Source organism: Oncorhynchus mykiss, chromosome 13 (assembly GCF_013265735.2).
Source record: "Oncorhynchus mykiss isolate Arlee chromosome 13, USDA_OmykA_1.1, whole genome shotgun sequence".
Lineage (NCBI taxonomy): Eukaryota > Metazoa > Chordata > Actinopteri > Salmoniformes > Salmonidae > Oncorhynchus > Oncorhynchus mykiss.
This window is the reverse complement of record NC_048577.1, coordinates 7,119,830-7,134,829: the sequence shown is the minus strand read 5'-3', so window position 1 is coordinate 7,134,829 and position 15,000 is coordinate 7,119,830. Positions and strand designations below refer to the sequence as shown.

Below are 15,000 nucleotides of genomic sequence, written 5' to 3'. Positions count from 1 at the left end.
TGAGACCAGCCAACTAGACAGCTGATGAAACTGTCAGGACGGCTGAAGAATTTCTGCACAAACTGTCAGAAGTCGTCTCAAGCTCATGTGCGTGCTCGTCGTCCTCAACCAGGGTCTTGACCTGACTGCAGTTCAGCATCGTAACCAACTTCAGTTGGCAAATGCTCACCTTCGATGGCCACTGGCTCGCTGGAGACGTGTGCTCTTCACAGATGAATCCCGGTGTCATGTGGTTGAGTGGTTTGCTGATGCCAACGTTGTGAACAGAGTCCCATGGTGGCGATGGGGTTATGGTATGGGGGCAGGTATAAGCTACGGACAACGAACACAATTGCATTGTATTGATGACAATTTGAATGCACAGAAACAGCGTGACGAGATCCTGAGGCCCGTTGTCCTGCCATTCATCCACCGCCACCACCTCCTGGTTCAGCATGATAACGCACGGTCCCATGTCGCAAGGATCTAATCACAATTACTGAAATCTGAAAATGTCCCAGTTCTTCCATGGCCTGCATACTAACCAGACATGTCACCCATTGAGCCTGTTTGGGATGCTCTGGATGGAGGTGTACGACAGCGTGTTCCAGTTCCTGCCAATATCCAGCAACTTCACACAGCCATTGAAGAGGAGTGGGACAACACTCCACAGGCCAAAATCAACAGCCTGATCGACGGAGGTGTTGCGCTGCATGAGGCAAATGTTGGTCACACCAGATACTGGCTGGTTCTGATCCACACCCCTACCCTTTTTAAAAAGTTATCAGTGACCAACAGATGCACATCTGTATTCCCAGTCATGTGAAATCTATAGATTAGGGCCTAATGAATTTATATCAACCGACTGGTTTCCTTATATGAACTGTAACTCAGTAAAATCTTATAAATTGTTGTATTTCTGTTAGGGGGGGCAAAAGCAACTCATGAAATGGATGAGCATTTTTCAAATAGACTGTAAGGCATGAGCATCAGATACACATGTACAACAATAAAAGTCCCTAAGAGTAATAAATAAGAGTCCCAACGCAATGTTCATTTTAAAGTGAAAATGTATATTTTTATTGGTACCATACATTAATTAATTCATCAATAAGTATCAAGGGCAAAAAAACTAACCAAAATATCAAACAAGGCTTTTTCTACAGGGTTGGTTTAGGGTACCAGTCACCTTTCTCTAGGCTTGCATCCCAAATGGCCCCCTGTTCCCTTATATAGTGCACTACTTTTGACCAGGGCCAATGGGTCCTGGTCTAAAGTAGTGCTCTATGTAGGGAATAGGGTGCCATTTGGGACATATTCTCTCTGTTACAGCCAGAGCTGTACTGAAAATGTACTTGACAGAGCTGGAACAACATTTACAGAACTAAATAACAAGGACCATGTCCCAAACGGCCCCCTGTTCTCATATTGGCCCTGAACAAAAGTACTGCACTACATAGGGTGCTTTGGGGGGGGCAGATCATATCACTGCACATGGTTGAACTGGATGTATAAAGTTATGGAATGGTCTTATTTGTGATACTCTAACAGCGCCCCCTTGTGAGAATTGAAGGTATTACCAAACACATGCGCAACAGACTCAATATTACAGATCAAGCCTATACAACACAGGTATTGGAAATACATACAACCCTTACGACTTCAGGTAAACATTAATAACTAGTTGGGGCTGCGTCCCGAATGACACTCTATTCTGTATGTAGTGCACTACCTTCGACCATAACTCGATAGGGATTAGGGTGCCATTTGGGACACATGGGTGGATGAATGATGTCAGGTTGTCTGTTCAGACTTTTTAAACAGCAGTAGATCGTTAGCTTATTTGCTAATAGTAGTGTACATTTAGGATGAGTGTGTAACCGGGGGGGGGGACACAGAACGTATATCTGATATTTCATTAAAAATAAATAGAAAAATGAAATGAAAAAAAATAAATCTGCTGAACTTGAAGATGCAAACATGTCTTCTCCATGGTGACTGTACCCCAGGGTTTTGTCTTCTCCATGGTGACTGTACCCCAGGGTTTTGTCTTCTCCATGGTGACTGTACTCCAGGGTTTTGTCTTCTCCATGGTGACTGTACCCCAGGGTTTTGTCTTCTCCATGGTGACTGTACCCCAGGGTTTTGTCTTCTCCATGGTGACTGTACCCCAGGGTTTTGTCTTCTCCATGGTGACTGTACCCCAGGGTTTTGTCTTCTCAATGGTGACTGTACCCCAGGGTTTTGTCTTCTCCATGGTGACTGTACCCCAGGGTTTTGTCTTCTCCATGGTGACTGTACCCCAGGGTTTTGTCTTCTCAATGGTGACTGTACTCCAGGGTTTTGTCTTCTCCATGGTGACTGTACCCCAGGGTTTTGTCTTCTCCATGGTGACTGTACCCCAGGGTTTTGTCTTCTCAATGGTGACTGTACCCCAGGGTTTTGTCTTCTCAATGGTGACTGTACCCCAGGGTTTTGTCTTCTCCATGGTGACTGTACCCCAGGGTTTTGTCTTCTCAATGGTGACTGTACTCCAGGGTTTTGTCTTCTCCATGGTGACTGTACCCCAGGGTTTTGTCTTCTCCATGGTGACTGTACCCCAGGGTTTTGTCTTCTCAATGGTGACTGTACCCCAGGGTTTTGTCTTCTCAATGGTGACTGTACCCCAGGGTTTTGTCTTCTCCATGGTGACTGTACCCCAGGGTTTTGTCTTCTCAATGGTGACTGTACCCCAGGGTTTTGTCTTCTCCATGGTGACTGTACCCCAGGGTTTTGTCTTCTCAATGGTGACTGTACCCCAGGGTTTTGTCTTCTCAATGGTGACTGTACCCCAGGGTTTTATAAATGAATGTACACAAGTTAAAAACATTTAAAAGAAAGAAGAAAAGAGATCAGGATGGACACTAAAGAGAAAGAGAGAGAGGTGTCACTGTTATGATCAGGAGGACACTAAAGAGAGAGAGAGAGAGGTGTCACTGTTATGATCAGGAGGACACTAAAGAGAGAGAGAGAGAGGTGTCACTGTTATGATCAGGATGGACACTGTAAAGAGAGAGAGAGAAAGAGAGAGATGGAGAGAGGGGATTGGTTGAGAGATGTAGATGGAGGGGAATGGTTGAGAGATGTAAATGGAGAGACGGGATTGGTTGAGAGATGTAGATGGAGAGAGGGGATTGGTTGAGAGATGTAAATGGAGAGAGGGGATTGGTTGAGAGATGTAGATGGAGAGAGGGGATTGGTTGAGAGATGTAAATGGAGAGAGGGGATTGGTTGAGAGATGTAGATGGAGAGAGGGGATTGGTTAAGATATGTAAATGGAGAGACGGGATTGGTTAAGATATGTAAATGGAGAGACGGGATTGGTTAAGAGATGTAAATGGAGAGAGGGGATTGGTCAAGAGGTTCATGTGTTTTTTCCTTCTTTTTGTCCATTTCTTTTTCATTTCATTTCTTTCCATCAGATCAGAATGTCTTCAGGAACCTCTAAGTTGGGATACAGTCGTACAGGACGTTGCTACTACCTTAAATATACAAGCACAAATACACGAAAAACCAGGAGAAAATCAATCTCAAAAAACATCCACAATTATTTCTCTTTAAAACATAAAAGATATTAAAACAGACCAAATATATTTTGTCAGGGGGGAGGGTAGAATAGTCCTGTTTTCTGGCTCCTTGGTCTGTTAGCTTCTGAATATCGTCGGTAAAAAAGAAGAAATAAAAAGTAGGTTTGAAATGCAGGAGTAGAAAATAAAATAAAAACATTCTAGGGAAATAGAGACTGGTAGAAAACTCTAAAATGTTGTTGTTTAAATGCTTTCTGTTATCTGTTAAAAGGTTGGATCAGTACTCCTTCAATGGTGTGTGTGTGTGTGTGTGTGTCTGTGTGTGTGAGAAAGCATTTTAAACTGATTGGATCTCAACTCCGGTCCGCTAGCTTTGGCACAGTCCAGGCTTTAGTTCTGACCAAGTAACAGCCACACACACACACACAGTGCAGCAGCAGAGTGGACCAGAGTTAAGACTCCATATCTAGTGACCATGATTCTTCTGAAGGTAGATGTGTCCCCCTCCCCCGCCCTCTCCCTACCCCACCACCCCTTCCTGCACCCCTACCTGGGTGCATCTCAACTGTCCCAAGCGTCTTCCCTCTCCTCAGGTCTCTCCTTAAAAGACCAGCTAGGAGAGCCAGGTCTGGAGGCCCCTATAAGTAATAGCTCTCAGTCATTTCCTGTCACCTACCAAGCTCTCATATCAGAACTGATGTAGGAAGGTAGACAGGGAAAGGTAACCTCTTATCAACCAGTGGGATCCTTCGTCTACTCCACAGGCCAAGATAAAAATCCCTATTAAAAAAGGGGCAATCCGTAGTCCCTACAGCCATTTTTTGGACTTCTGAATGAATGATATGTACCTGTTGTCTCAGGGGCTTAATTCAACTGACGCACCCCGTCACAACCCACAATATCAATGTGGTTTACTCTGTAACCATCTAATGAAAAACAGTATAGCCTCAAAACATGCTTAAAACTATATATATATATGTTTGTTATATCTTGGATGGTCAGTCCTTGTACCCATAGCGGTCTATGAATTTTAGAGTGGTTACACTTCTCCAGGCCCATCCCTCAGCTTTTTACTAAAACAGGAAGTAGAGGTGACACTAAGTTATTTTTTCAACTGCGGATTGCCCCTTTAAGAGGAAAACATAAGAACAGTCAGGAAGCCACTACAGACAATTGACACACACCCACAAGGAGAGGAAACCCCTTTAAGACTACGGAAGCCCCTCCCCTCCCTCCCCTCCTCTACTGTGAGGCCTGAGACGTAGGGTTGTCACTCTTGCTCTCCTGGCTGGATGGGGCCTTGTTGTTCCAGGGAGAGTTGGCGCCCAGCGCGGGGCTGTTGTTGAAGCTGTCCTCGTCATCGATGCCGTTGGCCGCGTCGAACTGTTGGTTCTCCAGCCGCGTGATCAGGCGCTCGTCCTCGTCCCCGAACTCCCCTCCCATCAGGGTGGGCTCTCCCACCACCATCACGTCCTTTGGGGGAGGAAGAAACCATTATTACAGAGATAGGGGGAGGAGACGACTACTACTACTACTACCAAAGCTAGCTCCCCTCCTATCAGGGTGGGCTTTTCCTCCACCATCACATCTTAAAGGGGAGGGAGATAACATCATTACAAAGATAGGGGTGTAGCTTGCTCGCTCTTTGAGGTTTTAGACCACGTAACTGCAACACACTGTGACTGCTGATGTAAAAAGCGCTTCCTAAAACACGTGATTGATTTGACTGCTACTTACTGGTACTTGGCTGGACAGGGGGAAGCTGCTCGCTGGACTCTTCTTCTTGTTGTTGTTGTTGTTGGTTCCTCCTCCGGCACTCATGGTGCTGCCGCCTGACATCTTACGCTTCCTCCTCTTATTAGGGGCCTGTCTGGCTGGTTCAGCTAGAGGAGAGAGGAGGGGGGGTAGAGAGGAGAGGAGGGGGGGGGTAGAGAGGAGAGGATGGGGGGGTAGAGAGGAGAGGATGGGGGGTAGAGAGGAGAGGAGGAGGGGGTAGAGTTGGGGAGGAGAGAGGATGGGGGTAAAGAGGAGAGGATGGGGGGGTAGAGTTGTGGAGGAGGAGGGGGTAGAGAGGAGAGGATGCGGGGGTAGAGAGGAGAGGATGGGGGGGTAGAGAGGAGAGGATGGGGGGGTAGAGAGGAGAGGATGGGGGGTAGAGAGGAGAGGATGGGGGGTAGAGAGGAGAGGATGCAGGGGTAGAGAGGAGAGGAGGGGGGGGGTAGAGTTGGGGAGGAGAGAGGAGAGGAGGGGGGGGGTAGAGTTGGGGAGGAGAGAGGAGAGGATGAGGGGGTAGAGTTGGGGAGGAGAGAGGAGAGGATGAGGGGGTAGAGTTGGGGAGGAGAGAGGAGAGGATGAGGGGGTAGAGTTGGGGAGGAGAGAGGAGAGGATGAGGGGGTAGAGTTGGGGAGGAGAGAGGAGAGGATGAGGGGGTAGAGTTGGGGAGGAGAGAGGAGAGGATGAGGGGGTAGAGTTCAGGAGGAGAGAGGAGAGGAGGAGGGGGTAGAGTTGGGGAGGAGAGAGGAGAGGATGAGGGGGTAGAGTTGGGGAGGAGAGAGGAGAGGATGAGGGGGTAGAGTTGGGGAGGAGAGAGGAGAGGAGGGGGGGGTAGAGTTGGGGAGGAGAGAGGAGAGGATGAGGGGGTAGAGTTGGGGAGGAGAGAGGAGAGGATGAGGGGGTAGAGTTGGGGAGGAGAGAGGAGAGGAGGAGGGGGTAGAGTTGGGGAGGAGAGAGGAGAGGAGGAGTGGGTAGAGTTGGGGAGGAGAGAGGAGAGGAGGAGGGGGTAGAGTTGGGGAGGAGAGAGGAGAGGAGGGGGGGGGTAGAGTTGGGGAGGAGAGAGGAGAGGATGAGGGGGTAGAGTTGGGGAGGAGAGAGGAGAGGATGAGGGGGTAGAGTTGGGGAGGAGAGAGGAGAGGATGAGGGGGTAGAGTTGGGGAGGAGAGAGGAGAGGATGAGGGGGTAGAGTTCAGGAGGAGAGAGGAGAGGAGGAGGGGGTAGAGTTGGGGAGGAGAGAGGAGAGGATGAGGGGGTAGAGTTGGGGAGGAGAGAGGAGAGGATGAGGGGGTAGAGTTGGGGAGGAGAGAGGAGAGGAGGGGGGGGTAGAGTTGGGGAGGAGAGAGGAGAGGATGAGGGGGTAGAGTTGGGGAGGAGAGAGGAGAGGATGAGGGGGTAGAGTTGGGGAGGAGAGAGGAGAGGATGAGGGGGTAGAGTTGGGGAGGAGAGAGGAGAGGAGGAGTGGGTAGAGTTGGGGAGGAGAGAGGAGAGGAGGAGGGGGTAGAGTTGGGGAGGAGAGAGGAGAGGGTAGAGTTGGGGAGGAGAAAGGAGAGCGGGAGACAGAGTTAGGACGGAGGTGAAGAGGTGTGTGCAGTCTTGGAACCCGGAACCCAATCTTGATGTGTGTGTGAGAGGTTGTGTGTATGTGCGCGCGTGTGTGTGCTTACTGGGAGCCTGCCTCTCCGGCTCCTCTGGGGGAAAGGGGGGAGAGAGGGAGAGTTTGGTGTTAGGGAGGAGGAGTGTGTGTGTACACGCGTTCACGCATGTGGGTGCACGTTCTGTCTGCCTGTGTGTGTTCGCCTGCACGTTGTGTGTGTGTGTGCGCCTGCACGTTTTGTGTGTGTGTGTGTGTGTGTGTGTGCCTGCACGTTGTGTGTGTGTGTGTTACCTGGCGGGGCCACCATGCGTTGCCACTTCTGGAAGAGACAGGTCTTGAGACAGTCCCTGGGGCTGAGGCTGTAGGTCTTGTGTCTGGACATCAGCTCCTGCATGGGCTCCAGAATCACACACAGCTACAGGAGAGACACATGACGGAGGGAGGGAGGGAGACTTGAGATGATAGAGAGACAAGACAACCATTCTTTGTGTAGTGGAAATTACCACCAGGTGTGAATTATTCATGACACGAAAGACAAGACTCTCTCTTCACACGATAACATGTCCTTCACAGTGGACTTCAGTCTAATGTTGTACTCTAGTTTTTAGGCCTGTCCAGAAACTCCCCTGGATATGAAAGGTTTGTTAGGTGGAAGCTGTACGGCAATATCAGGGGACAATATTAAACTACTACCCTATCTATCAGTACTATATTAAACTACTACCCTACCTATCAGTACTATATTAAACTACTACCCTACCTATCAGTACTATGTTAAACTACTACCCTACCTATCAGTACTATATTAAACTACTACCCTACCTATCAGTACTATATTAAACTACTACCCTACCTATCAGTACTATATTAAACTACTACCCTACCTATCAGTACTATGTTAAACTACTACCCTACCTATCAGTACTATATTAAACTACTACCCTACCTATCAGTACTATATTAAACTACTACCCTACCTATCAGTACTATGTTAAACTACTACCCTACCTATCAGTACTATGTACTACCCTACCTATCAGTACTATATTAAACTACTACCCTACCTATCAGTACTGTGTTAAACTACTACCCTACCTATCAGTACTATATTAAACTACTACCCTACCTATCAGTACTGTGTTAAACTACTACCCTACCTATCAGTACTATGTTAAACTACTACCCTACCTATCAGTACTGTTAAACTACTACCATACCTATCAGTACTATGTACTACCCTACCTATCAGTACTATATTAAACTACTACCCTACCTATCAGTACTATGTTAAACTACTACTCTACCTATCAGTACTGTTAAACTACTACCCTACCTATCAGTACTATATTAAACTACTACCCTACCTATCAGTACTATGTTAAACTACTACCCTACCTATCAGTACTATGTACTACCCTACCTATCAGTACTATATTAAACTACTACCCTACCTATCAGTACTATGTTAAACTACTACTCTACCTATCAGTACTATGTTAAACTACTACCCTACCTATCAGTACTATATTAAACTACTACCCTACCTATCAGTACTATGTTAAACTACTACCCTACCTATCAGTACTGTTAAACTACTACTCTACCTATCAGTACTATGTTAAACTACTACCCTACCTATCAGTACTATATTAAACTACTACTCTAACTATCAGTACTATGTTAAACTACTACCCTACCTATCAGTACTATGTTAAACTACTACCCTACCTATCAGTACTATATTAAACTACTACAATACCTATCAGTACTATATTAAACTACTACCCTACCTATCAGTACTGTTAAACTACTACCCTACCTATCAGTACTATGTTAAACTACTACCCTACCTATCAGTACTATATTAAACTACTACCCTATCTATCAGTACTATGTTAAACTACTACCCTACCTATCAGTACTGTTAAACTACTACCCTACCTATCAGTACTATATTAAACTACTACCCTACCTATCAGTACTATGTTAAACTACTACCCTACCTATCAGTACTATATTAAACTACTACCCTACCTATCAGTACTATGTTAAACTACTATTATACCTATCATTACTATATTAAACTACTACCCTACCTATCAGTACTATATTAAACTACTATTATACCTATCAGTACTATATTAAACTACTACCCTACCTATCAGTACTATGTTAAACTACTATTATACCTATCAGTACTATATTAAACTACTACCCTACCTATCAGTACTATATTAAACTACTATTATACCTATCAGTACTGTTAAACTACTACCCTACCTATCAGCACTATGTTAAACTACTACCCTACCTATCAGTACTATATTAAACTACTATTATACCTATCAGCACTATGTTAAACTACTACAATACCTATCAGTACTATGTTAAACTACTACAATACCTATCAGTACTATGTTAAACTACTATTATACCTATCAGTACTATATTAAACTACTACCCTACCTATCATTACTATGTTAAACTACTATTATACCTATCAGCACTATGTTAAACTACTATTATACCTATCAGTACTATGTTAAACTACTACCCTACCTATCAGTACTGTTAAACTACTATTATACCTATCAGTACTATGTTAAACTACTATTATACCTATCAGTACTATGTTAAACTACTATTATACCTATCAGCACTATGTTAAACTACTACTCTACCTATCAGTACTATGTTAAACTACTATTATACCTATCAGTACTATGTTAAACTACTATTATACCTATCAGCACTATGTTAAACTACTATTATACCTATCAGTACTATGTTAAACTACTATTATACCTATCAGCACTATGTTAAACTACTACTCTACCTATCAGTACTATGTTAAACTACTATTATACCTATCAGTACTATGTTAAACTACTATTATACCTATCAGCACTATGTTAAACTACTATTATACCTATCAGTACTATATTAAACTACTATTATACCTATCAGTACTATATTAAACTACTACCCTACCTATCAGCACTATGTTAAACTACTACCCTACCTATCAGTACTATATTAAACTACTATTATACCTATCAGTACTATATTAAACTACTATTATACCTATCAGTACTATATTAAACTACTATTATACCTATCAGTACTATATTAAACTACTATTATACCTATCAGTACTATATTAAACTACTATTATACCTATCAGTACTGTTAAACTACTACCCTACCTATCAGCACTATGTTAAACTACTACCCTACCTATCAGTACTATATTAAACTACTATTATACCTATCAGCACTATGTTAAACTACTATTATACCTATCAGTACTATGTTAAACTACTATTATACCTATCAGTACTATATTAAACTACTACCCTACCTATCAGTACTATATTAAACTACTATTATACCTATCAGTACTGTTAAACTACTACCCTACCTATCAGCACTATGTTAAACTACTACCCTACCTATCAGTACTATATTAAACTACTATTATACCTATCAGTACTATATTAAACTACTATTATACCTATCAGTACTATATTAAACTACTATTATACCTATCAGTACTATATTAAACTACTATTATACCTATCAGTACTGTTAAACTACTACCCTACCTATCAGCACTATGTTAAACTACTACCCTACCTATCAGTACTATATTAAACTACTATTATACCTATCAGCACTATGTTAAACTACTATTATACCTATCAGTACTATGTTAAACTACTATTATACCTATCAGTACTATGTTAAACTACTATTATACCTATCAGTACTATGTTAAACTACTACCCTACCTATCAGTACTATATTAAACTACTATTATACCTATCAGTACTATGTTAAACTACTATTATACCTATCAGTACTATGTTAAACTACTATTATACCTATCAGCACTATGTTAAACTACTATTATACCTATCAGTGCTATGTTAAACTACTATTATACCTATCAGTACTATATTAAACTACTACCCTACCTATCAGTACTATATTAAACTACTATTATACCTATCAGTACTGTTAAACTACTACCCTACCTATCAGCACTATGTTAAACTACTACCCTACCTATCAGTACTATATTAAACTACTATTATACCTATCAGTACTATATTAAACTACTATTATACCTATCAGTACTATGTTAAACTACTATTATACCTATCAGTACTATATTAAACTACTACCCTACCTATCAGTACTATGTTAAACTACTACCCTACCTATCAGTACTATGTTAAACTACTATTATACCTATCAGTACTATGTTAAACTACTATTATACCTATCAGTACTATGTTAAACTACTATTATACCTATCAGTACTATGTTAAACTACTATTATACCTATCAGTACTATGTTAAACTACTATTATACCTATCAGTACTATATTAAACTACTATTATACCTATCAGTACTATGTTAAACTACTATTATACCTATCAGTACTATATTAAACTACTATTATACCTATCAGTACTATGTTAAACTACTACCCTACCTATCAGTACTATATTAAACTACTACCCTACCTATCAGTACTATGTTAAACTACTATTATACCTATCAGTACTATGTTAAACTACTACCCTACCTATCAGTACTATATTAAACTACTACCCTACCTATCAGTACTATATTAAACTACTACCCTACCTATCAGTACTATGTTAAACTACTACCCTACCTATCAGTACTATATTAAACTACTACCCTACCTATCAGTACTATGTTAAACTACTACCCTACCTATCAGTACTATGTTAAACTACTATTATACCTATCAGCACTATGTTAAACTACTATTATACCTATCAGTACTATATTAAACTACTATTATACCTATCAGTACTATGTACTACCCTACCTATCAGTACTATGTTAAACTACTACCCTACCTATCAGTACTATGTTAAACTACTATTATACCTATCAGTACTATATTAAACTACTATTATACCTATCAGTACTATGTACTACCCTACCTATCAGTACTATGTTAAACTACTACTCTACCTATCAGTACTATGTTAAACTACTATTTCAAACATAAAGCTGACAGTTTGCACTTTAACCTCACAGTCATTGTATCATTTCATGTTTTCACTCCTGAATGAATTTACACTTTCCTAAACAAAGGGGCTACGACTATATTTTAGTTAACCAATTCTTATTCATCTTTAAAATAGAATTGACAGAGTATTGAGTAGATTGTTGACAAAAAAAAAATTACAATTAAATCTATTATTAAATCTATTTTACCTTGTAACAGAGTAACAGAAGAAATCCAAGGGGTATGAATACTTTTGCAAGGCACTGTATCAAGGTAGGATCTACGTTTGTTGTTGTTGTTGTTTGTGTGTACTCCCTGGGAGGTAGTGATCTACGTTTGTTGTTGTTGATGTTTGTGTGTACTCACTGGGAGGTAGCGATATATGTTTGTTGTTGTTGTTGTTTGTGTGTACTCACTGGGAGGTAGCGATATATGTTTGTTGTTGTTGTTGTTTGTGTGTACTCACTGGGAGGTAGCGATATATGTTTGTTGTTGTTGTTGTTTGTGTGTACTCACTGGGAGGTAGCGATATATGTTTGTTGTTGTTGATGTTTGTGTGTACTCACTGGGAGGTAGCGATATATGTTTGTTGTTGTTGATGTTTGTGTGTACTCACTGGGAGGTAGCGATATATGTTTGTTGTTGTTGTTGTTTGTGTGTACTCACTGGGAGGTAGCGATATATGTTTGTTGTTGTTGATGTTTGTGTGTACTCACTGGGAGGTAGCGATATATGTTTGTTGTTGTTGTTGTTTGTGTGTACTCACTCGGAGGTAGCGATATATGTTTGTTGTTGTTGTTGTTTGTGTGTACTCACTGGGAGGTAGCGATATATGTTTGTTGTTGTTGATGTTTGTGTGTACTCACTCGGAGGTAGCGATATATGTTTGTTGTTGTTGTTTGTGTGTACTCACTGGGAGGTAGCGATATATGTTTGTTGTTGTTGTTGTTTGTGTGTACTCACTGGGAGGTAGCGATATATGTTTGTTGTTGTTGATGTTTGTGTGTACTCACTGGGAGGTAGCGATATATGTTTGTTGTTGTTGTTGTTTGTGTGTACTCCCTGGGAGGTAGCGATATATGTTTGTTGTTGTTGATGTTTGTGTGTACTCACTGGGAGGTAGCGATATATGTTTGTTGTTGTTGATGTTTGTGTGTACTCACTGGGAGGTAGGGATCTATGTTTGTTGTTGATGTTTGTGTGTACTCACTGGGAGGTAGGGATCTATGTTTGTTGTTGTTGATGTTTGTGTGTACTCACTCGGAGGTAGTTGAGGGTGGAGTTAGACAGTCCACATCTGGTGATGTTCTTAGACAGCTGGTCTAACATCTGGGGGTCCTGGGCCTGTAGGGTTAGAGGTCAGGGGTTCGAGAGGTCAGGGGTCCGAGAGGTCAGGGGTCCGAGAGGTCGGACACCATGTATTGATCTGTCTACCATCGCTATTAGACAACAGGTGAATGTGTGTGTGTGTGTTTAACTCACGTGCATGGCCAGTATACTGCGCGGTATCATGTGTGTGTGTGTGTGTGTGTGTGTGTGTGTGTTTAACTCACGTGCATGGCCAGTATACTGCGCGGTATCGTGTGTGTGTGTGTGTGTGTGTGTGTTTAACTCACGTGCATGGCCAGTATACTGCGCGGTATCAGTTCGCGGTGCTGTCGGATGCTGAAGTGCCACGTCTTGATCCTCATCATGTCGTCAAACATGAACTCCAGGTACAGACGACCCTCCACACACACCTAGAGAGGGTCAAAGGTCAGGGTTGCACTTTCTACAAAAGGAGATCACCAAAGTTATGTTCAGAATATTGGTTGCGCGCAAAGATAGCAATTCGCCAGCAACTATGTGCCGAATCCTAGCATGACTTACATGTGTAGACTTTCACATAGAAGATGCACTGAACTCTTTCAGTTGAGTTACAAATGCAGATTGTGATGTTAGGATTCTCCCTCATGTTTACAATAGTGTCCGCAGGAAAGACATGGCCTACGCACACACACACGCGCGCACACACACACACACACACACACACACACACAGACACACAGACACACAGACACACAGACACACAGACACACAGACAGGCACAGGCACAGGCACAGACACAGACACAGACGCACGCACAGGCACAGACACAGACACAGACACAGACACACACACACACACACACACACACACACACACACACCTGTGTGAACATGGGTTTTCCGTTCTGCGTAACCATGGTACACTGGTCACAGTCCAGCGAGACGAAGTTGTTGTGGAAGGACTCTTTGGGGTGCTTCAACACGTAGTAGAGGTCGGTGGCACCCCCCTCAAATATACTCCGGAAGTACCGCGGGATCAACGTCCGGCCAATCGCTGCGGAGGAGGAGGAGGAGACAGGAAGCAGAAGAACAGTGGAGCGTAAGTACACAACAACAGAGTCTCATAGGGTGGTTTCCCAGACACACATCAACCCTGGTCCTGAACCAATCAGCCAGATCACATCAACCCTGGTCCTGAACCAATCAGCCAGATCACATCAACCCTGGTCCTGAACCAATCAGCCAGATCACATCAACCCTGGTCCTGAACCAATCAGCCAGATCACATCAACCCTGGTCCTGAACCAATCAGCCAGATCACATCAACCCTGGTCCTGAACCAATCAGCCAGATCAACAGAGAATCCAGGCGTGGTCTGTGTCCAGGAAACTGGCCGTATTCATTACAAAACAGACTACAATCATGACTTTTTGGCACTAACTCTTTTGCATTGACTATGCACACACACTCACCCCAACAAACACACACTCACCCAAACACACACACACACACACACACACACTGACACCACACATACTTCCACTCCAACACACACTATATATTCCCACACACACTGACACCACACTTTCATACTCGCCACCAAAGCTGCTGCTACTGTCTGTTATCTATCCTGTTGCCGAGTCACTTCAGCCCTACCGATATGTACAGTATATAGCTACCTCAATTACCTCATAATGACTCAGTACTGGTACTTCCTGTACATAACC

At 42.9% G+C, this 15,000-nt stretch overlaps 1 protein-coding gene across 5 annotated transcripts in view; it reads right to left on the bottom strand.

Moving 5' to 3' along the window:
• Nucleotides 1-1,031: 1,031 nt before the first annotated feature.
• Nucleotides 1,032-15,000, bottom strand: part of LOC110513552 (LIM domain-binding protein 1) — a 31,846-nt gene continuing 17,877 nt past the window's right edge. Inside the window, exons 6-13 of one of the 5 annotated variants that reach the window (XR_005035429.1) lie at nt 14,155-14,348; nt 13,583-13,705; nt 13,227-13,310; nt 7,204-7,327; nt 6,983-7,006; nt 5,283-5,428; nt 2,974-5,018; nt 1,032-2,928 (exon numbers count right to left, since the gene is read on the bottom strand). Coding sequence is in view for 4 of the 5 variants with exons in the window: in XM_036940065.1 (XP_036795960.1) it covers nt 4,788-5,018; nt 5,283-5,428; nt 6,983-7,006; nt 7,204-7,327; nt 13,227-13,310; nt 13,583-13,705; nt 14,155-14,348 (926 nt within the window). In the remaining variant the exon portion in view is untranslated. Of the gene's footprint in view, nt 5,019-5,282; nt 5,429-6,982; nt 7,007-7,203; nt 7,328-13,226; nt 13,311-13,582; nt 13,706-14,154; nt 14,349-15,000 lie in introns of all 5 variants that reach the window. The other 4 variants (XM_036940065.1, XM_036940066.1, XM_036940067.1 and 1 more) reach the window with 4 other exon arrangements.